At 35.2% G+C, this 26,174-nt stretch overlaps 1 protein-coding gene across 1 annotated transcript; it reads right to left on the minus strand.

Annotated features, from left to right (window-relative positions):
• Positions 1–618: 618 nt before the first annotated feature.
• Positions 619–24,923, minus strand: LOC137387592 (translin-associated factor X-interacting protein 1-like). Its single transcript, XM_068074058.1, has 15 exons — positions 24,791–24,923; positions 24,499–24,622; positions 23,898–24,140; positions 23,042–23,246; positions 22,334–22,473; positions 20,962–21,095; positions 18,755–18,928; positions 15,984–16,111; positions 14,420–14,544; positions 11,060–11,188; positions 7,074–7,259; positions 5,642–5,732; positions 4,264–4,418; positions 3,596–3,699; positions 619–1,201 (listed from the first exon to the last, which is right to left on the minus strand). The coding sequence occupies exons 1-15, from the start codon at positions 24,889–24,891 to the stop codon at positions 1,000–1,002; spliced, it is 2,241 nt and encodes a 746-aa protein (XP_067930159.1). The 5' UTR covers positions 24,892–24,923; the 3' UTR covers positions 619–999.
• Between the last annotated feature and the right edge of the window lie 1,251 nt (positions 24,924–26,174).

A 26,174-nucleotide genomic window follows, 5' to 3' on the forward strand; every position in this document is an offset into this window, starting at 1 on the left:
ATACATGTTTATGACTAGCCTTTAGTTACACTGTCTATTATGTTACATACATGTATATGAGTAGTCTCTAGTTTCACCGTCTATTATGTTACATACATGTATACGAGTAGGCTCTAGTTACACTGTCTATTATGTTACATACATGTATATGAGTAGTCTCTAGTTTCACTGTCTATTATGTTACATACATGTTTATGACTGGTCTCTAGGTACACTGTCTATTATGTTACATACATGTATATGAGTAGTCTCTATTTACACCGTCTATTATGTTACATACATGTATATGACTAGCCTCTAGTTACACTGTCTATTATGTTACATACATGTATATGAGTAGTCCCTAGTTACACTGTCTATTATGTTACATACATGTATATGAGTAGTCTCTAGTTACACTGTCTATTATGTTACATACATGTATATGAGTAGTTTTTAGTTACACTGTCTATTATGTTACATACATGTATATGAGTACTCCCTAAGCACAATGTCTACTGTGTCACATACATGAAAATTACCTTTAGATTGAGATCTTGTGCATGCAAGTGGAACCAATGTATTATGATTGAAACTCCAGGTTTGTTGATAGAAGAGAGGAACTTATAAATAATAGGCAGCAATTTTTTATGTCTTATTACTGTAAATGACCTGTTTACTATATGGACATCTAACGTGCGAGCAAAAAGTGTAACAGCACATTTATGTATATTCAATATATACACAAAATTATCAATAATATATAAATCATACATTCCATTTCAAACTGTAAAATGGACAACCAGCCAATGAAAAAAGCTAACTAGACACATGTGATATAGTTGTGTTATTAAGTGGCGGCATCTTTTTTTGTCATACTGTCGACAAATAAATATTAGACAAACATTTAGGTATGTCTAGTGCCAATTGTATCATCTGACGTGATAACACAACTCCACTTCTCTAGCTTTACCCCAATGCCTGGGCACTCAATCGAGACATGATGGCTAGGATTACATACTAAGCCTTAGGTCCACTACGCTTGATGTTTCCATTGATTAGCCTTTGTTCCAAATCAGAATCTTGCAGAATAGAGGCATTTTCCAACTGCTCACGGTCTGTTACCTTATAAGCCCAAAAGAGTAATGCATCGAGCTTCACGGGTTCGATTTCAGGGTCAACCAGCTCTATCGCTCGCTGCAGATCCTCATATGACACTCGTCTGTAAAACAAAAGTTTAGCAAGCTGCCGCCATGCTGTGTCAAACATAAACACATATTTTAGCGGTGTTTGCGCGAGCAAAGCTTCCTTGCAGCTTTGGTTTGAATAATAATTAATTTTTTACTTGGTATAGACTGAGTTCCAGTCCTCTCAAAAACTCCTTACAACCTTCATTTCAAGAGCTTGTTAGGCGCTATGACATTTTAGATGATTTAAAGCAACTGACTGAAAAGGAATAGAGAGATGAAAGAACTGAAAATTAAAAACTTTAAGCAAAATTAGTAAATATTAATTATTATGTAGTTGTTGTATTATGGGATTTGTGAGGCTCAGGCTATATTGGCCTCTGAGTTCATAGATGGTCTTGGCTGACAAGCAGTACAGGTGGTCTTGACAGTTACGGTGAGTGAATAAAGCGGGATAAAGCTAGTGAATAAAGCTAGTGGGTAAAGCTAGTAGATTAAGTAGTATAAGGCAGTATGGGGAGGATATAAGGAAGTGTAACGATAGACAGTAGCTCTTCGTCTTCTCATTCTTCGCATCAATACATGTAAGTGAACTCATTTATACAACAGCCTTTCATGAAGTTTGTCAACATCTTTCTTCACGATTTGTAGTTTGCCATGAGCGAAAGTGCTAATCAGTTTGTTCAGAATTTAATCTATAGCAAATATTAGTTTAGAGATCTGTCTGACCGTCTACTATAGCCTATAACCCTTACAGCAAAAGATCTGTCTGACCGTCTACTATAGCCTATAACCCTTACAGCAAAAGATCTGTCTGACCGTCTACTATAGCCTATAACCCTTACAGCAAAAGATCTGTCTGACCGTCTACTATAGCCTATAACCCTTACAGCAAAATATCTGTCTGACCGTCTACTATAGCCTATAACTCTTACAGCAAAAGATCTGTCTGACCGTCTACTATAGCCTATAACCCTTACAGCAAAAGATCTGTCTGACTGTCTACTATAGCCTATAACCCTTACAGCAAAAGATCTGTCTGACCGTCTACTATAGCCTATAACTCTTACAACAAAAGATCTGTCTGACCGTCTACTATAGCCTATAACCCTTACAGCAAAAGATCTGTCTGACCGTCTACTATAGCCTATAACCCTTACAGCAAAAGATCTGTCTGACCGTCTACTATAGCCTATAACTCTTACAACAAAAGATCTGTCTGACCGTCTACTATAGCCTATAACCCTTACAGCAAAAGATCTGTCTGACCGTCTACTATAGCCTATAACCCTTACAGCAAAAGATCTGTCTGACCGTCTACTATAGCCTATAACCCTTACAGCAAAAGATCTGTCTGACCGTCTACTATAGCCTATAACCCTTACAGCAAAAGATCTGTCTGACCGTCTACTATAGCCTATAACCCTTACAGCAAAAAACCAATGGATGGTGCACAAACATTTGTCACTCGTTGCATTGCCATTTCTCCATGATTAATGCATACAATGTTAAAATGTTGGCACATGAGTTATTTGTTAGCTAACTTCTCATGCTTCAAATTGCTCTAAATTTTAGGTTTAAAGTTTTCAAGTTCAAGCAAAAAGAGGAAAATGGCTTTTTATTTTTGTATCGTTGATTAACTCATTGAGGAATACGAGTTTGAGTGATGGTAAGACTGAGACTCTCAGACCTCATTGCTGAGATGATAGCAAGCATCCCGAGTAGAAGACTCTCAGACTTCATGTTTGAGGCAGCAAACATCCCGAGTAAATAATGCGCCAGATTACTTTGTTAATGGTTAAAAATTGTTAGGAATATCTATGACCATACTGACACTGTTCAGCATAAAGAATGTACAAAGCTGATTGCTAAAGGTGAACAAAGTAAGGTATTCATTTAAATACTTTATAATATTTAAATGAACACCTTACCTTTTTCCCCTCTCGGAACAAGGTGAGCTATTGTTCACCTTACCTTGTTCCCCTCTCGGAACAAGGTAAGCTATTGTCCACCTTACCTTGTTCCCCTCTCGGAACAAGGTAATCTATTGTTCACCTTTCCTTGTTCCCCTCTAGAAACAAGGTGATCTATTGTTCACCTTACCTTGTTCCCCTCTTGGAACAAGGTAAGCTATTGTTCACCTTACCTTGTTCCCCTCTCGGAACAAGGTAAGGTGTTTTTAGAGGTCAACAAGGAAACTCTAAGAGTGAACAAAGTAAGATTGAACATACTCACCTTGTTCAGTCATTTGTTAATAACTATGATGTTCGAAAAAACTACTGAATCTGCATTAGTATCTGCATTAGTTAGCTTACAAAACATCTAATGTATTGTAAGGTGCTTTTTCCAGATTTTCATTTTTGTTTAATTGAAACATTTCAGCCCGTAGTAATGAAAGAGTGTAGCAGTTTATAAAGGCTGTTACTCACTTGGAATCTAATTCTTTCATGATATCAGATATATATGCAACCTTGTCTTTCTCCAACTGCCTTTTCAGCTCTTCCACAAAAGGTCCAAACTTTCCCTCGTCATCCTACAAAAACTGACTCAATCTGATAGTGGTTCGTCGATTTATGATTTCAGTTTTGCTAATCAAATTGTATTGTTGACGGAAGCTAAAACTAGTAGTAACAGCATCGGCATGAAGAAAAGAAATAGTCAGAGGTCACTGTAAACCAACATTAGTCATGTGAGTTGTGAGTCATGTGAGTTGTGAGTCATGTGAGTTGTGAGTCATGTGAGTTGTGAGTCATGTGAGTTGTGAGTCATGTGAGTTGTGAGTCATGTGAGTTGTGAGTCATGTGAGTTGTGAGTCATGTGAGTTGTGAGTCATGTGAGTTGTGAGTCATGTGAGTTGTGAGTCATGTGAGTTGTGAGTCATGTGAGTGGTACGTTTTTAAATACCTTTGCTAGTCTCTTAAGGCAAAACATTGTCTACAAAAAATCATGAACTGCATAAGTTGAATAGGCTGAGATGTTATTTCTATGAGATGATATCTCTATGAACAAATTGTTGTATTAAATTGTATTGCGCAGGCTGACATGTTATCTCTGCGAGATTTGACCTCAAGGAAATATTACCTCTACGAGATGTTACCTCTATGAACAAATTGTTGTATTGAATTGTCTCTGCTGTCTCTCCAGCATATAGTTCCTGTTCTGCTGCTTTCATCAGCTCTTCTACATCATTCTCCTCCTTCTCCTCAAAGTAGTCTGATAGAGCCAGCTTGAATATGTCCCTCGAAAGCACACCTGCAAGTTAGTAAAATGTGATTCTTCAAAAACATTGACTTCTTTATTGTCGGAGGTATGCCAGTTAAAATTACTTGAATTAATTAAAACCTGCCTCTTCAGAAATTATGAAATTGGCGTACAAAAGCCAAAAGAAATCTATAAAAGCTCTCAATTTTTGGACATTAAATTATGGCTCTCGAAACAGCAGCCGTTGCTAGACAGAACCTACAGCCAGCTAAGCACCTGCTGCCGTTATTTATGTAATTATATTATATTACATGTAAATATGTAACATCTCATTATATTATAGTACATTTGAATATGCAACATCTCATTATGTAAATATGTAACATATCATGATAGTTTATGTAAACATATAATATCTCATCTTATATTACATGTAGATATGTAGTATCTGATTATATTATATGTAAATATGTAACATCTCATTATATTACAGTACATTTAAATAGGCAACATCTCATATTATATTACATGTAAATATGCAACATCTCGTTATATTATATGTAAATATGTAACATCTAATTATATTATATGTAAATATGTAAAATCTCGCGGCAAATGAAATATGAACAGTCATCTTGTATAACATATATTTCCTGCTGCTCTCTACCAGATAACTGCTTAAGAATCAGTCAGTGTTTAATATTCATTCTAGCAAGGATGTTTTCTTAGAAGAACTTCATTCATTATTATTTGCACCAAAAGAGGGTGAAATATATGAACAAGTCTGATACACATACTATGGGACTTTTTCATTGTGACAATAACTAAAAAAGTTTAAAACATTGGCACCATCTTTATACAATAAAGTACAGTAAATGAGTGAGTCAATTTACAGTCTTTATATAATAAAGTACAGTAAATGAGTGAGTCGATCTACAGTCTTTATATAATAAGGTACAGTGAATGAGTGAGTCGATCTACAATCTTTATATAATAAGGTACAGTAAATGAGTGAGTCGATCTACGGTCTTTATATAATAAAGTACAGTGAATGAGTGAGTCGATCTACAGTCATTTACTGGAGTCTTCATTAGTAAGGGTCAAATTTTGTTTTTTACATTTTAACTGGCATTTATTAGATTGACCAAGAATTCTTAAGATGCAAAACTTTGTGACATCACATGTAAGCTATTGAGTCGTGTAGCAAAAATTACACAACAATTTAATTATAAATTGTATGGATGCTTCAACTGGTAATTACAAATACCACCTACTTGTGTCTTCTTGGTCTGAGGCAACCTGTTGGATGCGAGCAAACAGTGAGGAAATTGCCTTCATCTGGTCATAGTAGACTTCTTCGTCTATCTATAAGAAGGGAGGTAACTACTTTATTAAGTAGTAGAATTCTTGCTGCAAAGAACTTGTCATGCTATATAAAGAATGAGAAAAAATAGGAGAGAGATTGCGCCATGAGTAGGTATTTATAGATTGTAGAGATGAAGATGAGCGAGAACAGGCTGACTCTTGCTTTCAGGTGTGACAGCGACAAAGTCTATGCAAAATTATTATGAGGCATAGAATTGGATTTTAATTACGAATAGCTTCCTTATAAAACTATCAACAATCGATTGATATACCTGTAAAAGGAGAGGAGAGCAGAGGTGTGAGAAGTATTATGCATTATAGTCAAGTAATTGACTATCTACTCAACAAACTAGCAAATTTACTGCTCTGGATAACACATTTTTTTACTAGTCTGAAGTTTAGGCAATACTTTGTTTAAGATAGTCTGAAAAATCCTTTTAATTATTTATTATTCGTCGCAACATTATATCACTTACACTTTTGTGTATGCATTGGTAAGAAAACTTAAGTGTATAGCATTTATATGAGCAATAATATATTGCTATTGCTACAGTGAGAAAATACGAAATGTATAATATTACTGTTTTTATCAAATTCGTTTCAATATTACAAAACTGTGTTTGCGAAATATCTTAAACATAAACTGACACGAAAACATGAAGGCTCTTTTTGTTCCCATTTTTCGCTACTTACACTCATATGAAGTAATGCATGGGAATCAATTGAAGGCGTAGTGGCCTCAGTTGAACGTACTAACTCATAATGGGCAGACTGAGAGAGGCAACTTTGTAATTCATTTTAATATTCATTTTGACACAAAATAAGATTCTCATGTCACAATCGTTTAAAGAAAAACACATGGAAATTCTCTTTTAATAAGTTTTGTTAGTAATTGTTAATAGCGCTTGTATGCTACATTCGTAAGTTTTTCCTTATGAATAAATACAGGCTACAACTAGCCTGTGAGTTGATTTAGCCTGAAGATCTCCCTGGTCCACCAAAAACCTAACACTACTATTTTATTTCATAATATTTAGGAGTTGAAATTGTTTCAGTTATGAACAGTACAAACCTGGGTTGACTCCGTTTGGGATTTAAATCAGCCAGTCAAGAAAGAGAACACATTTACTCACTTCAAGGTTGCGATTGTTTCTAATTCAGTGTCTCAAAAAATGGCAGACTTGAAATTAGATCATGGACACATTTCATTTTAAAACAATGATATCTAAACTTGAACAATGATATCTAATCTTAAACATTAAAATCTAACCTTAAACAATGACATCGAACCTTGAAAAAAAATGTAAAAATTTAATTCACACTATCAAACAAATGTCTTACATCCTCTGTGAGAATTCCGAGAAACAAGCCGATTCTGTCATCGTGCGAATAACGCTGACAAGAATCGTGTATGTTGTAGCACCACTCAACTACCATCTGGTGCAGGGGAAATTGGGTCTCAAGGTACTGCACCAGAAACTCTGGCATGGTAACTCTTCTCGCTCGCTCTTCACCATCTATGTCTGGCTGCCGACAGAAACAGGATCAAAGATAATAACAGAAAACTCAGTTCATACTCAAGATGAGGAATAAGTGTGCCAAACAACACCAAACCTACCATCACACATCTAGAGAGATGTTTACCAGTTCTTCACAAAACATGGTATCAACATATCGATGTATCAATGCTGACTAAAGCTTATCGAAGCAGTAAAGTCACACCAGATGCCAAATAACTACACCTATGATAGTGTATACACCAGCTGCCAAATAACTACACCTATGATAGTGTATACACCAGATGCCAAATAACTACACCTATGATAGTGTATACACCAGCTGCCAAATAACTACACCTATGATAGTGTATACACCAGATGCCAAATAACTACACCTATGATAGTGTATACACCAGCTGCCAAATAACTGCACCTATGATAGTGTATACACCAGCTGCCAAATAACTACACCTATGATAGTATATACACCAGCTGCCAAATAACTACACCTATGATAGTGCATACACCAGCTGCCAAATAATCACACATATGATAGTATATACACCAGATGCCAAATAACTGCACCTAGGATAGTGTATACACCAGATGCCAAATAACTGCACCAAGGATAGTGTATACACCAGCTGCCAAATAACTACACCTATGATAGTATATACACCAGCTGCCAAATAACTACACCTATGATAGTGCATACACCAGCTGCCAAATAATTACACATATGATAGTATATACACCAGATGCCAAATAACTGCACCTAGGATAGTGTATACACCAGATGCCAAATAACTGCACCAAGGATAGTGTATACACCAGATGCCAAATAACTGCACCAAGGATAGTGTATACACCAGCTGCCAAATAACTACACCTATGATAGTATATACACCAGCTGCCAAATAACTACATCTATGATAGTGTATACACTAGCTGTCAAATAACTACACCTATGATAGTGTATACACCAGCTGCCAAATAACTACACCTATGATAGTGTATACACCAGCTGCCAAATAACTACACCTATGATAGTATATACACCAGCTGCCAGATAACTACACCTATGATAGTGCTTACACCAGATGGCAGATGACTAGATTAGCAGTAGCTTGTACACCAGGTGCCAAATAACTAGAGCCATGGTAGTGTATGCACCAGCTACCAGATAACTATACGTGTGGTGGGGGAGTTCCAGACCCACAACTGCCGCTGAAGAGATAAGGTTATTATTCTCCACAATACTTTTGTATGGAGTTTAAGATACTATAAATGAATTATCTACATGTACATTATCTCTGTATGTGGTTTGCTATCAGTAGCATTTACCCAGGTTGTTTTATACAGTAAAACCTCGACATATGAACTTCATCCAACCCCTTTCTTGCTTCATATGCCAAACAGGTCACATGTGGGAACAAATATTCTTATAAGAGTACTTTTATAAATTATGTATAAGTTATATACGAGTATTCTCTAAATACTCTTATATAACTTATACATTGCTTAATTACGTTTGTTCTGTTCATTTCGGAGACCAACATCTGGCGGTAAGTACTTTGAATAATTACATATAGAATTAAAAAAATCCATACATTTACAAACTATGTAAAAAACTAAATGTAAAGCTTGAATTCTATTTAAAAACAAATTAATATTATTAATAATAACCTGCGAAAAGACTTTTTTATTGCTACTTTACCTTAAATGCAGGTGAATGGAACTATAGGTTTGTCACGCTGAAATTTGGTGATGGCATGAGTGTGATAACAAACACGTGGTTTATCTTACGCTAGATATAGTTATGAGTATGATAACAAACATGTGGCTTATCTTACACTATATATAGTCATGAGTATGATAACAAATATGTGTTTTATCTTACACTAGATATAGTTATGAATATGATAACAAACACGTGGCTTATCTTACACTATATATAGTTATGAGTGTGATAACAAACATGTGGTTTATCTTACACTATATATAGTTATGAGTATGATAATAAACATGTGGTTTATCTTACACTACATATAGTTATGAGTATGATAACAAACATGTGGTTTATCTTACACTACATATAGTTATGAGTATGATAACAAACATGTGGTTTATCTTACACTATATATAGTTATGAGTATGGTAACAAACATGTGGTTTGTCTTACACTAGAGATAGTTATGAGTATGATAACAAACATGTGGTTTAACTTACACTAGATATAGTTTAACTTACAGTAGATATAGTTTAACTTACAGTAGATATAGTTTAACTTACAGTAGATATAGTTTAACTTACAGTAGATATAGTTTAACTTACAGTAGATATAGTTTAACTTACAGTAGATATAGTTTAACTTACAGTAGATATAGTTTAACTTACAGTAGATATAGTTTAACTTACAGTAGATATAGTTTAACTTACAGTAGATATAGTTTAACTTACAGTAGATATAGTTTAACTTACAGTAGATATAGTTTAACTTACAGTAGATATAGTTTAACTTACAGTAGATATAGTTTAACTTACAGTAGATATAGTTTAACTTACAGTAGATATAGTTTAACTTACAGTAGATATAGTTTAACTTACAGTAGATATAGTTTAACTTACAGTAGATATAGTTTAACTTACAGTAGATATAGTTTAAACTAAATTGACTCACATTTTTATTATTTTCATAAATTTATTTTTTAGTAAGTTTGGCTAGTTTTTTACCTATGATTTTGCAATGTACTGAGAAGTTGTGGGTCAGAATGCTGGAAACTACTTTGTACGTGTGGGCAAAAGTTTGTTGAAATTTTACATCCGACAGTGTCAAAAAAATTTCAAGTTGAGGTGATCATCAGTCCTAATTTGATAGCAATCGTTCATCTAGTGTCTGTTTGTTTTAGTTGAAAACAAGTGAATCTGTTGGCATAGCTAGTTTGCGAACACAAGGCTCTCCTAAACAAGTAAGTTTGTTGACAAGGCTAGCATGTGAACACAAGGCTCTCCTAAACAAGTAGGTTTGTTGACAAGGCTAGCATGTGAACACAAGGCTCTTTTAAACAAGCTAGTTTGTTGACAAGGCTAGCATGTGAACACAAGGCTCTTCTAAACAAGTAAGTTTGTTGACAAGGCTAGCATGTGAACACAAGGCTCTTTTAAACAAGCTAGTTTGTTGACAAGGCTAGCATGTGAACACAAGGCTCTCCTAAACAAGTAAGTTTGTTGACAAGGCTAGCATGTGAACACAAGGCTCTTCTAAATAAGTAAGTTTGTTGACAAGGCTAGCATGTGAACACAAGGCTCTCCTAAACAAGTAAGTTTGTTGACAAGGCTAGCATGTGAACACAAGGCTCTCTTAAACAAGTAAGTTTGTTGACAAGGCTAGCATGTGAACACAAGGCTCTCCTAAACAAGTAGGTTTGTTGACAAGGCTAGCATGTGAACCCAAGGCTCTCCTAAACAAGTAAGTTTGTTGACAAGGCTAGCATGTGAACCCAAGGCTCTCCTAAACAAGTAAGTTTGTTGACAAGGCTAGCATGTGAACACAAGGCTCTCTTAAACAAGTAAGTTTGTTGACAAGGCTAGCATGTGAACCCAAGGCTCTCCTAAACAAGTAAGTTTGTTGACAAGGCTAGCATGTGAACACAAGGCTCTCCTAAACAAGTAAGTTTGTTGACAAGGCTAGCATGTGAACACAAGGCTCTCCTAAACAAGTAAGTTTGTTGACAAGGCTAGCATGTGAACCCAAGGCTCTCCTAAACAAGTAAAACCGTTAATAAGGCTACAATGTGAACCTAAAGCTTTCCTAGCTTAAAAACTTACTCCTGGATTAAGTAGAGACTTCTCTTTCCAGATATCTTTGATAATTTTGGCCGTCTCCTTCTTGCCAATATGCCTGTTTCTTACCTGACCTTGGTATCTAAGATACACCGGAACATCATCCTCTTCTCCCTGTAATCCATCAACTTATCATTTTTGTTAGTGTTTACCATAAACAAAATGAAAATCAAAAATATACATAAATGCTATCCATGCATGTACTGGACACCTGCTATTAGCACTTTTCATCAAATGAATGCAGCTTGCTAGGGTTATGAAAGTATGTATGATTTTTCTTCTAAATGAAAAACTCAATCAATGTGGCAATCACCAATTTTTGATAAAATGTTTTAATCATCACAAACATCAAAACTTACAATAACAGTTTAAGTTCAACTGTGTTGTGAAGTTATCTATTAGCTAACATGATAAACTTTTCATTTAAACTATGTTTTAAAAAAAAAGGAGTTGTCAGACATTTCAGTTTATGACTGCGTGTAGCATGTTTTTGTTAGCTAGCTGTATACTGATTTTTAGAAGGTAATTTCAATTTTCTCAGCCACTGTTACCTTTTTTAGGTGGTAGAGGCACCACTGCTGAGTCACACAAGTATCCGGCAATCCGTATATTAGGACCGCATGCTGTGATTTTCACATTTAGTTGTACACATTTAACTTTGTTTTAGATAATACACACGCTGAGATATGGCACGAGTTCAAACCCCACACACTACGATAAAGTGCTTGGTGAAATCATAAATAATCTGTGCAGACTCTCACATGCGTCCACGCTTATCAATTACCATAAAAACTCAGACCAGCCATCATCAATAGCATTCCTTCAAACACAAAAATCTGAAACTGATATTCTTAATATGATTTTAACGCACACCCAGTGATGATAAATATATAAATACAATAGCAATAAATATACTAGAAATTCTCCTGTCATACAGCCCATGACCAAAGTGATATTGGAAAAAAGAAAGGGTATTGCGTTCTCAACCATCAGAAGATGGTTGAGAAATGCAATATTAGCAGTCAAATGGCACCGCAGTGCAATAGGATAACTGCAATGGTAGCTGCAATGGTAGCTGTAATGTACTGGGTGTGGGTGTTATTATATACAACAATCAGCAATAATGAAAGGAAAAGATTATATGTTTATATCTCTTCCCCTGCAATCGGAGAAATGCAATATTGGCCAATATTAGAAGTAAAATGCACTGATATTATTAGAATAACCGATATTATTAATATAGTAATAATAGAAAACCAATGCACAATTTTGTTTACATTTCAAAACAACATAGCTAACAATATCAAGAAGTTGTGATATTTATATAGATTTTTAGAAAATCTATTTAAAAAGTGTTTGGTCATGACAAACAGCAATAATGAAAGGAAAAGATCATATGTTTATATCTCTCCCCTTGCAATAGGAGAAATGCAATATTTGAAGTAAAATGCACTGATATTATTAGAATAACCAATATTATTAATATAGTAATACAGTAATAATAGAAAACCAATGCACAGTTTTGTTTACATTTCAAAACGTCATAGCTAACAATATCAAGAAGCTGTGATATTTATATAGATTTTTAGAAAATATATTTAACAAAACTATTTAGAAAAAATAATAACAGTAACATATTGCCCATCATCGATGTTGTTAGTGTGACTATAACACTTCAATAGTCATCCAAACTTATAATTAAATATTGTAATAATCTCATAAGAATCGTTAAAAAAAATATCATCGTCATTTCCTTTACTTTCACTGCTTTAGACATCAGTTAGAATACCAAAGTACTCAAAAGTTTCCAAAATGTCAGTTTCTTTGAAATCGGCAAAAAAGAAACGAGTTCAGTACTTCTACGTTAATTACAGAAACCTTCGGCACTTCGCCAATGCTATAGACTGGTGAAATGTGCACGTTATTCTTTCGTGAAATGCGCACGACTTAATGGTTCTATTCTCTGTCGCTCGGCGGTTCGTTTGCCAGTCTTAACTTTGATAAAAGCAGGGCTTGGCAAGTTTTAATAACGATATTCGGCCAAATTAATCTATTTGTGTATAATCCGATCAGATGGGTAAGTTTTAGGAATATGTCGACAATTTTCAAGACTTGGTAACATATTTAAATATGTTTTTATGTGTTTTGTATCGTTATTATACTTAAACGACTCTACACGAAAATGATTAAATTTGTTGATGAGATTTCGATACAAGGGTTTGCGACGTTGTTGATGAATAATTTTCGTGAGTCGTGTGCACATGCATTTATCAGAAAAACTCTCAAACATTCGCTCTGCTCGTTTTGTCATGGGATTAATACAATAGCATTAACTATATTATTACAATAGTAATAAATATATTAATCCGATAGCAATAAACATATTATTACAATAGTAATAAATACATTAATACGATAGCAATAAATATATTAGGACAATAGTGACAAATATATTAATACGATAGCAATAAATACATTAGTACAATAGTAATAGATATATTAATACCATAGCTAATGATTGCTTGTGTTTTTGTTCGCAGTGTGTTCTCGGCCACAATTACAGCTCGAGATAAGATTGTTATAAGCGGGATTCAGACTCCAACGTTTGTCTTTGTAAGTTGACACTCTACCACAGTGCCATTCAAATGTTCACACTCTACCATAGCGCCATTCAAATGTTGACACTCTACCATAGCGCCATTCAAATGTTGACACTCTACCACAGCGCCATTCAAATGTTGACACTCTACCATAGCGCCATTCAAATGTTGACACTCTACCACAGCGCCATTCAAATGTTGACACTCTACCACGGCGCCATTCAAATGTTGACACTCTACCACGGCGCCATTCAAATGTTGACACTCTACCACGGCGCCATTCAAATGTTGACACTCTACCACGGCGCCATTCAAATGTTGACACTCTACCACGGCGCCATTCAAATGTTGACACTCTACCACGGCGCCATTCAAATGTTGACACTCTACCACGGCGCCATTCAAATGTTGACACTCTACCACGACGCCATTCAAATGTTGACACACTACCATAGCGCCATTCAAATGCTTTGTAGGTGTTTTTACAAAATCAACATCAGCCATATTACAATGTAATAAAACACATTGAGATATTCATAAGGACCCTGCGAAATCATACAGAAACCTATTAAAACTCTAACATCTGCCATAGTAACACTGCTATGTTTAACTTGATTGCTTCGTACTTTGCACATGCATTCACACATTCTCTCTCCCTTCTAGCTACCTTAGACTTCAGTTGTTTTACTATAAAAACATACATTTGATTCACTTTATAATCTTCAGTGATTTTATTGTTCTTTACCTGGCCTTCAAAGTACTCAGGGGCTCCAAACTCTCCACCCGATGCTCTACTTAACTCTTTTAAGAGAACTCCAACTATTTCATCGCTGCTTAAGCCCTGAGACAATTCTTGCCACCGTTGGATGCCTAGTGAATAACATTATGACATACACTGTAACACTCAGGGTTCTTATTAGTAAGCTTAGCAATACGTATACTAGCTTACTCAAAATAGCCACTGGCAACTGCATTACCTCCCTCTGTTATTAAGCTGTTTTTAATATCCGAGCATTGCTGGGCGTTCAGCTAGTATATATACATGTATATATAAGTCAAAGTGTTTGCTGGTCTGTTGAATGTCTAGTTGTAGCAATAAAATAGCGTTAAGAACAAAAACCCGCTTCGCACTAGAATTAAACTCAAACACTAGTTTTGCAGACAAGCGAGCTAACCACTGCGCAATGCGGCCACCTTCCCATTCTATGAAATAATAGTGAACATATTTATTACACCTGAACATCTTGAATAGTGCATAGCACTGCTAGTGTGCTAAAACACGCGTGCCCAGACTTTCCCAAAATACCACTTTATATGCAGTATATTTATGCTACACAGCATAAGCCTAATTAAGCTTATACCTCACCCAGAAATAAACAACCACTTTCACTTGAAAATTAGAATGGTAAATGTTGTATATGTTGATTAAAAATAAGTTTTATGTGCAAAAACTTTTTATTACCTGTTCAACGCATGGCATTCAACTAGTCTACAATATAGTCCGGCTGAACAACAATCTATATTTACAGTTACATCTGTCATATAGTCTGCCTGAACAACAATCCATAATTACAGTTACATCTGTCATGTAGTCCGGCTGAACAGCAATCCATAATTACAGTTACATCTGTCATGTAGTCCGGCTGAACAGCAATCCATAATTACAGTTACATCTGTCATATAGTCCGACTGAACAACAATCCATATTTACAGTTACATCTGTCATATAGTCCGGCTGAACAACAATCCATAATTACAGTTACATCTGTCATATAGTCTGCCTGAACAACAATCCATAATTACAGTTACATCTGTCATGTAGTCCGGTTGAACAGCAATCCATAATTACAGTTACATCTGTCATATAGTCCGACTGAACAACAATCCATATTTATAGTTACATCTGTCATATAGTCTGGCTGAACAACAATCCATAATTACAGTTACATCTGTCATATAGTCTGGCTGAACAACAATCCATAATTACAGTTACATCTGTCATATAATCCGACTGAACAGCAATCCATAATTACAGTTACATCTGTCATATAATCCGACTGAACAGCAATCCATAATTACAGTTACATCTGTCATATAATCCGGCTGAACAACAATCCATATTTTGTCATCTCCAACAATTGTAAAACCAGGAATTTTCTGCTAGGCTTGTACACAAATCAATCTTCTTTACAATATAATCAGCTTAAAATCTGTCAAGACTCTCAAAGCACTATCTGAAAAATTTCAAGTCATAACAACATAAACATGCAGGGCTTGCCAGAACACTGAATTACTCTGTAGACTTTCACCTCCAGGAATGACATCGGCAGCTCTTTCCCAATCTGGTCGAGGAGTGGCTGCCTGACGTAGCTGCTCACTCTCTTGATAATATTGATCTTTTTCCTTGAGAATAGTGATGTGGGCCTCATTCAACACCCTGAAACACACAGTACATGTATTGTATTATTAGCTATGTGGTGAAACACACAGTATTATAGTATAAGTATTAGATATGTAGTGAGACATACAGTATTATAGTATAAAGTATTAGATATGTAGTGAGACATACAGTATTATAGTATAGTATCAGATATGTAGTGAGACATACAGCATTATAGTATAAGTATTAGATATGTAGTGAGACATACAGCATTATAGTATAGTATTAGATATGTAGTGAGACATACAGTATTATAGTATAAGTATTATATATGTAGTAAGACATACAGCATTATAGTATAAAAATTAGATATGTAGTGAGACATACAGTATTATAGTATAGTATTAGATATGCAGTGAGACATACAGCATTATAGTACAGTATTAGATATGTAGTGAGACATACAGTATTATAGTATAGTATTAGATATGTAGTGAGACATACAGTATTATATGTAGAATAAGAATTAGATATGTAATGAGACATACAGCATTATAGTATAAAAATTAGATATGTAGTGAGACATACAGTATTATATGTAGAATAAGAATTAGATATGTAATGAGACATACAGCATTATAGTATAAAAATTAGATATGTAGTGAGACATACAGTATTATAGTATAGTATTAGATATGCAGTGAGACATACAGCATTATAGTATAGTATTAGATATGTAGTGAGACATACAGTATTATAGTATAAGTATTAGATATGTAGTGAGACATACAGTATTATAGTATAAGTATTAGATATGTAGTGAGACACACAGTATTATAGTATAAGTATTAGATATGTAGTGAGACATACAGCATTATAATATAGTATTAGATATGTAGTGAGACATACAGTATTATAGTATAAGTATTATATATGTAGTAAGACATACAGTATTATAGTATAAGTATTAGATATGTAGTAAGACATACAGCATTATAGTATAAAAATTAGATATGTAGTGAGACATACAGTATTATAGTATAGTATTAGATATGCAGTGAGACATACAGCATTATAGTATAGTATTAGATATGTAGTGAGACATACAGTATTATAGTATAGTATTAGATATGTAGTGAGACATACAGTATTATAGTATAAGTATTATATATGTAGTAAGACATACAGCATTATAGTATAAAAATTAGATATGTAGTGAGACATACAGTATTACAGTATAGTATTAGATATGCAGTGAGACATACAGCATTATAGTATAGTATTAGATATGTAGTGAGACATACAGTATTATAGTATAAGTATTAGATATGTAGTGAGACACACAGTATTATAGTATAAGTATTAGATATGTTGTGAGACACACAGTATTATAGTATAAGTATTAGATATGTTGTGAGACATGCAGTATTATAGTATAGTATTAGATATGTAGTGAGACATACAGCATTATAGTATAAAAATTAGATATGTAGTGAGACATACAGTATTATAGTATAGTATTAGATATGCAGTGAGACATACAGCATTATAGTACAGTATTAGATATGTAGTGAGACATACAGTATTATAGTATAGTATTAGATATGTAGTGAGACATACAGTATTATATGTAGAATAAGAATTAGATATGTAATGAGACATACAGCATTATAGTATAAAAATTAGATATGTAGTGAGACATACAGTATTATATGTAGAATAAGAATTAGATATGTAATGAGACATACAGCATTATAGTATAAAAATTAGATATGTAGTGAGACATACAGTATTATAGTATAGTATTAGATATGCAGTGAGACATACAGCATTATAGTATAGTATTAGATATGTAGTGAGACATACAGTATTATAGTATAAGTATTAGATATGTAGTGAGACATACAGTATTATAGTATAAGTATTAGATATGTAGTGAGACACACAGTATTATAGTATAAGTATTAGATATGTAGTGAGACATACAGCATTATAATATAGTATTAGATATGTAGTGAGACATACAGTATTATAGTATAAGTATTATATATGTAGTAAGACATACAGTATTATAGTATAAGTATTAGATATGTAGTGAGACACACAGTATTATAGTATAAGTATTAGATATGTTGTGAGACATGCAGTATTATAGTATAGTATTAGATATGTAGTGAGACATACAGCATTATAGTATAAAAATTAGATATGTAGTGAGACATACAGTATTATAGTATAGTATTAGATATGCAGTGAGACATACAGCATTATAGTACAGTATTAGATATGTAGTGAGACATACAGTATTATAGTATAGTATTAGATATGTAGTGAGACATACAGTATTATATGTAGAATAAGAATTAGATATGTAATGAGACATACAGTATTATAGTATAAGTATTAGATATGTAGTGAGACATACAGTATAAGTATTAGATATGTAGTGAGACACACAGCATTATAGTATAAGTATTAGATATGTAGTGAGACACACAGTATTATAGTACAGTACTTTGCCGACACCCACAATGCACTGAAAAGGATGAAAGACGTAGATAGGTTTATTAACTGGTAGACATTTACTGAGCTATAATACAGCTCAGTAAATGTTTACCAAAATCTGAAGAAATTAAAGCTTTTGTCAGAAAAATAACAATAATAAAAAGTAAACGTTTTTTTTCTCACAAGGTGACTTACGCATGGTCATTCTTAAGGACATCTATATCCTTGCACCGCTCCTGATGGTGTTCTTTTAGCGCCTCAAGTTCCTTTTGCAGACTCTCAAAGTCCCGTCTCGGCATTACATCAGCGTGCTTCTCCACCATTTCTTTCAGGTTGGCTTGCGCTATTCCTTCATCATACTTGGCTCGCCTGCAAGAGTTATAGATGCCAAGAGGGGACTACAATATTCTTTGGCCTTGCAAGTATATACATACAATTATTACTGTATTTACTAAGGGAACACAATATACAATGTGTATATGAGAGGAGACCTTTCAACGTAATAGAATATTTAAAGATGACCTTGCACAAAAATTTCAGTAGATTTTATCAGAAGGTATCGGGTATTTTTCTATCATTTGAGATTATTTTTGGTGTTTGAGGTGATATAACTGCCAGGATGTTTTAAGATTGAAATCAACAAAACTTGATCGAAGTTAAGACGCTTAAAAGGAAAATACGTGCACAAGTTGCTATCATTGTTATAGTTGATATCGACAATTGTGATGAAGATGCAGCATTAAGCGTTTTTATTCTGTCAGTCTAGTTGCAACTATAGATTATAGTCGCATTTTCGCTTGACCTGAGCGCTTTAACAACAATCATGTTTTGTCAATTCTAATCGTTAAACGTCCCGGCGATCATATCACCTCAAACACCAAAAACAATCGCAAATGATAAAAAATTATCAATACCTTCTGATGGAGTCTACTAAACTTTGTTCAAGTTCAACGGATAAGGGTGGACGGCAGCCAGACCCATATCTGGATCAGCACTTTACCGAGCGGACTTAAATTTACTAGACCCAGCTCAACTAGGACCAACCCAGCCCGACTAGGACCGACCCAGCCCGACTAGGACCGACCCAGCCCGACTAGGACCGACCCAGCCCGACTAGGACCGACCCAGCCCGACTAGGACCGACCCAGCCCGACTAGGACCGACCCAGCCCGACTAGGACCGACCCAGCCCGACTAGGACCGACCCGGCTCGACTAGGACCGACCCAGCTCGACTAGGATCGACGGAGCTCGACTAGGACCGCCCCAGCTCAACTAAGACTGACCCAGCTCAACTAGGACCGCCCAAGCTCAACTAAGACTGACCCAGCTCAACTAAGACCTACCCGGCTCGACTAGGACCAACCCAGCTTGACTAAAACCAACCCAGCTCGACTAGGACCGACCCAGCTTGACTATGACCGACCCGGCTTGACTAGGATCGACCCAGCTCGACTAGGACCGAACGAGCTCAACTAGGACTGACCCAGCTCGACTAGGACCGCCCCAGATCAATAGGACCGACCCAGGCCAACTTGGTTCGAAGATAGCAGAGCTTACCGCTGAATGAGTATGTACGATGATGCAAGGGACAAGGAGCTCAGAGCCAGTTTGCGTCTGTTTATGAATTCTTAATGCAATATTTAATTATATATTTAATGATTCTTCTTCATAATTTGGACGCGGTGCTGGTAAATGAGTCCTGCAGGCTTCCTTCACAGTAATTCATTTTAGTTAAGAGTATAAAAAGAGCCGTGCAGACTTTCTATTACCGGTAACTACTGCTAGTAACTACTGCTAGTAAATACCGCTAGTAAATACTGCTAGTAAATACTGCTAGTAGCTACTGCTAGTAACTACTGCTAGTAGCTACTGCTAGTAACTACTGCTAGTAACTACTGCTAGTAGCTACTGCTAGTAGCTACTGCTAGTAACTACTGCTAGTAACTACTGCTAGTAACTACTGCTAGTAACTACTGCTAGTAACTACTGCTAGTAGCTACTGCTAGTAACTACTGCTAGTAACTACTGCTAGTAAATACTGCTAGTAACTACTGCTAGTAGCTACTGCTAGTAAATACCGCTAGCAACAATGCAAGTAACTACTGCTAGTAACTACTGCTAGTAACTACTGCTAGTAACTACTGCTAGTAACTACTGCTAGTAACTACTGCTAGTAACTACTGCTAGTAACTACTGCTAGTAGCTACTGCTAGTAAATACCGCTAGCAACAATGCAAGTAACTGCTGCTAGTAGCTACTGCCAGTAGCTACTGCTAGTAACTACTGCTAGGAACTACTGCTAGTAGCTACTGCTAGTAAATACTGCTAGTAAATACTGCTAGTAATTACTGCTAGTAACTACTGCTAGTGCTTTTATGCTCCTATAAATGATGAGGCATACTTGAGTGCGATTCTGAGAGTTGTAGGGTCCTCTCCCGAAGCATATTGATTAGCTGCTTGCTGCTGCATGAGCAAATCCTCTTGCCTGTATCTCAGTTCGTTTATATCCAACACTAACATCTTCCTCGCATCTGCCTAGCAACATTGTACCAATGGTTGCCTAGCAACAAAGCACCAGTGGTCTGTGACCGCTAAGGCAACTAATGACTCCATCTGGCCGTTTTCTAACATTTTCTGTTTCCTAAATTTATAAGCTATCACAACTTTCATTAAGATCCAATGAATCAAAGGATGCAGAAATCTTGAACAAATTTTGGATCTGTCGTACATTAATTTTCACTTTACTTTTGAAGGAAAATATATAAGCATGTTCCTGCGCAAGAGGAGTTAACATTTAGCCATAAAATTTTAATCTGTTTAAAATGAAAATCATTAGCAAACCTTGACTTGTACAGTAGGCAATTTAGAACTCACAGAATTCAGCTCTATCTAATTCTCGCAAAGCATTTTTGCAGAGGGTTTTGCTTGTGTACTGCAAAACAAGTGAGTTTTTGTTGTGTACTGCTACTGGTTACACAACAAAGTATATATTCCGTTCATGCAAGCGTGTTTCCAAACTAAAGATTACCCTTTATTGACTAAAACACATTTGTTACTATCAACACGCTATATCATGATGAGGCTATATTATGATGAAGCTATATTATGATGAGGCTATATTATGATGAGGCTATATTATGATGAGGCTATATTACGATGAGGCTATATTATGATGAGGCTGTACTATGATGAGGCTATATTATGATGAGACTATATTATGATGAGGCTATATTATGATGAGGCGATATTATGATGAGGCTATACTATGATGAGGCTATATTATGATGAGGCTATACTATGATGAGGCTATATTATGATGAGGCTATATTATGATGAGGCTATATTGTGATGAGGCTATATTATGATGAGGCTATATTATGATGAGGCTATACTATAATGAGGCTATATTATGATGAGGCTATATTATGATGAGGCTATATTGTGATGAGGCTATATTATGATGAGGCTATATTATCATGAGGCTATACTATAATGAGGCTATATTATGATGAGGCTATATTATCATGAGACTATATTTTAAAAGACTAAAGATGGCAATGAAAATGAGGAAAAAAGTGGTGACTTGTCTGTGCTGCATATTGCTGCATATATGGGCATACTCTTTGCATCTCTAAAAATAACATAGCCAGTGAGTCAGATGAGCAATCAATCGTGCACCTTGATGTAAAAGAAAGACCAAAAGGAAATGGTCGAACTAGACAATAATCACAATGTAAAAGAAACATCTAATCTGGTCGGTTTCTCTAGCTCACCTGGTCACGGTACTCCCCATACTGTTTAGAAAGCTTTTCTTGTAAATCTTCAACAACAGCTTGTGATTTTAACTGTTCAACTTTCATTTCCTCTATTTTGGATATCAGCTTTTCTCGCTGCCCTTTTAACAATGCCACTTCTACAAAGTTAAAGGTTGCAGGACTTCTTAAGCATTCCGCTCTGCTGTCTGTGAACCAATCAGATGTACAGAATAAAACTTAATTCCTACCGAGCTTCGCACTATTTGCAGGGTTTTGTAATTGAAGAGTAAAAACAACAAACCTAAAGGGTTACAAATAGAATATAGAAAGCTGTGTTAAGATCTTTCCGACGCAAAAATACTTGATTTTAATATTTCAGAAAAACAAAAAAAAACATGAATATATCTTATTTTGGCATCACAGTCAATTGTTTAATTAAATTTAGTATTTTAAATTTTTTTAGAGGCATGAATATACTCAAAATGGTAAATAGCATATCGGACTGGTTTTCAAGTTTGATCTTAACAATCGAGCATGCATCCTTCACATGACTCACAGCATGCATGACTCGCATCTGTTCCTATTCTAATGAGCTAAATAGAAATAACGAGTTCACATTTTATTTAATGCGGAAAAAATTTATCTCTAAGTTAAATCCGAAAGCAGAAAACAGATAAAAAATAAGTTGAGTGTTCATAACCAACAGAGTTATAGAAGCCAACAAACCTGGCTGATCTTTAGATTTGAGCTGTGCAATTCTTTGATCACATCTCTCAGTTGTAGTAATCAGAACTTGCTTGAGAGGCTCAAGGTGCCTAATATGCTCTCTGTTGTGGGTTAGCATCATCTCATACTCCCGTTTTATAGAGGAAAGCAGTGGCTTGTATGTCAAGAATTCATTTATGAGATACTCAAACACCTCTCTATGAGCCTGGAATAGTATATAGTATCAAATGTAACTGGTTGGTAATGTAATGGTTGGAAGGTGTAGCAATCGAAGAAAACTTAGGTGCTTGGTGTGCTAAAGTCAAATTTATCAAAAAAACAGACTCACTTTGCATCTTCAGGTCTTCAACCAATGTGAAATGCAATGTCGAGCGATGTGTCTAGCAATTAGGAATAGAGGAATTTACACTAAGATGTAAATGATCATAATCATTAGTGATTATGGTCATTTACACTTTCATTATTTACTATTAGCTAAAGGTAATTCCTAGCATGGCTTTCTAAAAGTAACAGAATATATGCCATGCTATGCTGTAAATTTGAATTTGTAATAGATAATAGAATTCATGAACAATTCCTTTATCTATTCCAAACAGACATACCAATCTTAAACAAGTCTCAAATGATATGTTAGCCAATAGAGAGATTACAGTTGTACTTTCTGGATGATAGAGTTGATGATGGTCTTGTAGTTGACTTTTCTATTATTATATTATAGAAGTTGAAGAAGATTCACATAATATTTAGCATCGATTCATGCGTCTATACCTGTAGCCTGAGTCTATACCGATGGCCTAAGAGAGTTTACACCTGTAGCCTAAGAGAGTCTATACCTGTAGCCAATGTGAGCATATACCTGTAGTCTAAGCTCATTTGGTTCAACTTTTGTCACCCCCAGAGTTCGCAGTTCCTTTTTCAGAAAACTCTCAAGGTTATGCAAAAATTTAGGTTTCGGAGTCATTTGTGGTTTTCCTAGCTTCTCCTCATCAACAACAACTAGATCCTTGTGCTTTGATAGACAAACTTGACGTGTTCCCGACATTCCAGTTGCGTGTGCTGGCCATGTGTCCATCGTGCCAGATTTAGTATCCATGAATGGCTGTATATAATAAGAAAATACAAATATAATAAAGCTGTGTGTTAAACTAACCAATAGCATTTGGTCATTTTAAGTGGTATTGTTAGAAGAAAAAAGCACACCACTCGAAACCAACAGGTTATTACTCAAGATTGGCAACTACCTCATATATAATTGAATATCCATTTTCGACACCACAGATGCTTTCAATAAACCTTGATGTTTGCAGGCAGCTTGTGTTACAGCAGCACGCATTCCATCATCACACCACTCAAAGCTAGAAGTCATGTTGTGCATTGTCACAAAATATTACACCTCTCAATGTCGTTACTGCAATGGTGTAAATTAGATTGCCAGTTATGGAATTTATATTATTGACCTTCAAATTTCCTGGTGGAGGAAGGACGTGTTTGGCTCCTTTTACTGTAAAGCTCATTCCATCTTTGAATGGGTTACTCACAGGGCTGTATCGATATTGCACTAAACGATCATCACTATTTTCACTAAAAAAAACCTTGTTTTAGCAAAAACATGAGTTAGATTTCAAAGGAGAGGGCGATCTAAAACAGATCATGCAAGTATTATAGATGAACACATCTCATATTGAGGTACCAAAATCAAATATTTTGGCTAGCCGTTGCTTAAATAAAATATAAAATTAACGTTCTCACCGACTCAAAACTAAACGTGGTAGTTTGGAGCCATTGTCGACCGTTAAATCTTGTTCGCCAGTTGTAATTGCTAGAGGTGGCAAAACTCCTGAATCCGTCATTTTGGATTTGTCCAGTCAATAATGAATAACGATATGATGACTTTCAGCAATAATCTATAAAACTGCTAGTTTTAAAATTAAACGTTTTCATTACACACCATTGCTATTCTCATAGGTAGTTCAGAGTCACCTACATATGTGCAAAATCAAAACATTACATGTATAATGCGGTTTCGTAAAATATTGGTATCTAACGTAACTGGGTACACACTGACGTGAATGGTTTATGGACGGTTACCGACAGTCGCTTGGGCGACATTTTCAGTTCAAAAGGCGACAACTTCAAACGAAAGGTCGACACAGCGGACGAAAAAGCGACAATTCCGTGCAGCAAAATATTAAGTCGTGATTTGTTGTTGTGAATTATTAGTGAACACTTACCAGACACCAACTTTATAGATGCCCAAATCGAATATCTTGCATTAGTATATTTTTCATCAATTGCTCCACCTTATTTCTTTGGCATCTATTACCTGCTTATATCCTCATTAATCTGATTACATTATTATTTTGCACATAGTAGAATTTCATATTGTATTTAAGCTTGTACCAATGATATACAGCCCCCACGATATGGGGGGCTGTATATCATTGCTTGTACCAGATATTCACTTATTGGAGATATTTATTATTCAAAAGGAGCTGCTGAGATTAATCTGTCTTTAATCGCTCAAGTATTCTTCTTTCTGTTCATCCTTTTCCACAATTTAAAATCTTGCCAGTGTGTCAACTCGACACGCTCAGAAGTCATTTAGATAGTCACTACTTTTCCTTGCCTTTTTTGGCTGCTTTTGAAAACTGGCAAGTTGCTTATCAGTGTAACAAGAGTGTGAGACTCCTTACCGCCTAATATATGACATCATGGAGGTACCAACTTTTTTAACCCCTTTGAAGCGATGCATTCTCGAGTCACTAGCATACCTATACTCTCTGTTGATAAGATGCATGTTAGTTCATCTTACGTCTCATTTGTTAGTCAACACTGTTGTATACTTTCTGTTTTTAATACTTTTTTTGTTATTATCGCAGGTCCCTATGAGTGGACCTTTGATAGAATAGAACATTAAAATGCTAACAGCTACTAAACTACTAACAATCTAATCTTTATCCAAACTACACTTTAACGTGAAATCATATTACAAACATGGTGCTCCCAGTGAACTACTGAACTCAACGCTATTAACATTAACTTTGAAGACATACAGGAGATAACACATACATACAAGATGAGTATCAGTGTAGACTATCTTGCTCCAAAACCGATCTAGGATGAATCTGATCTA

The sequence above is a fragment of the Watersipora subatra genome, chromosome 2 (genome assembly GCF_963576615.1).
Source record: "Watersipora subatra chromosome 2, tzWatSuba1.1, whole genome shotgun sequence".
Taxonomy (NCBI): domain Eukaryota; kingdom Metazoa; phylum Bryozoa; class Gymnolaemata; order Cheilostomatida; family Watersiporidae; genus Watersipora; species Watersipora subatra.

Excerpts from the sequence above, each read along its gene's own strand:
- LOC137387592 (XM_068074058.1), bottom strand. The coding sequence starts at position 24,891 with ATGACGGATTCAGGAGTTTTGCCACCTCTAGCAATTACAACTGGCGAA. Across the intron at positions 16,112-18,754 it reads GTCCTTAAGAATGACCATGC|GGTGTTGAATGAGGCCCACA; the intron begins GTAAGTCACCTT and ends TGTGTGTTTCAG. Across the intron at positions 4,419-5,641 it reads CTCAGACCAAGAAGACACAA|GTGTGCTTTCGAGGGACATA; the intron begins GTAGGTGGTATT and ends ACTAACTTGCAG.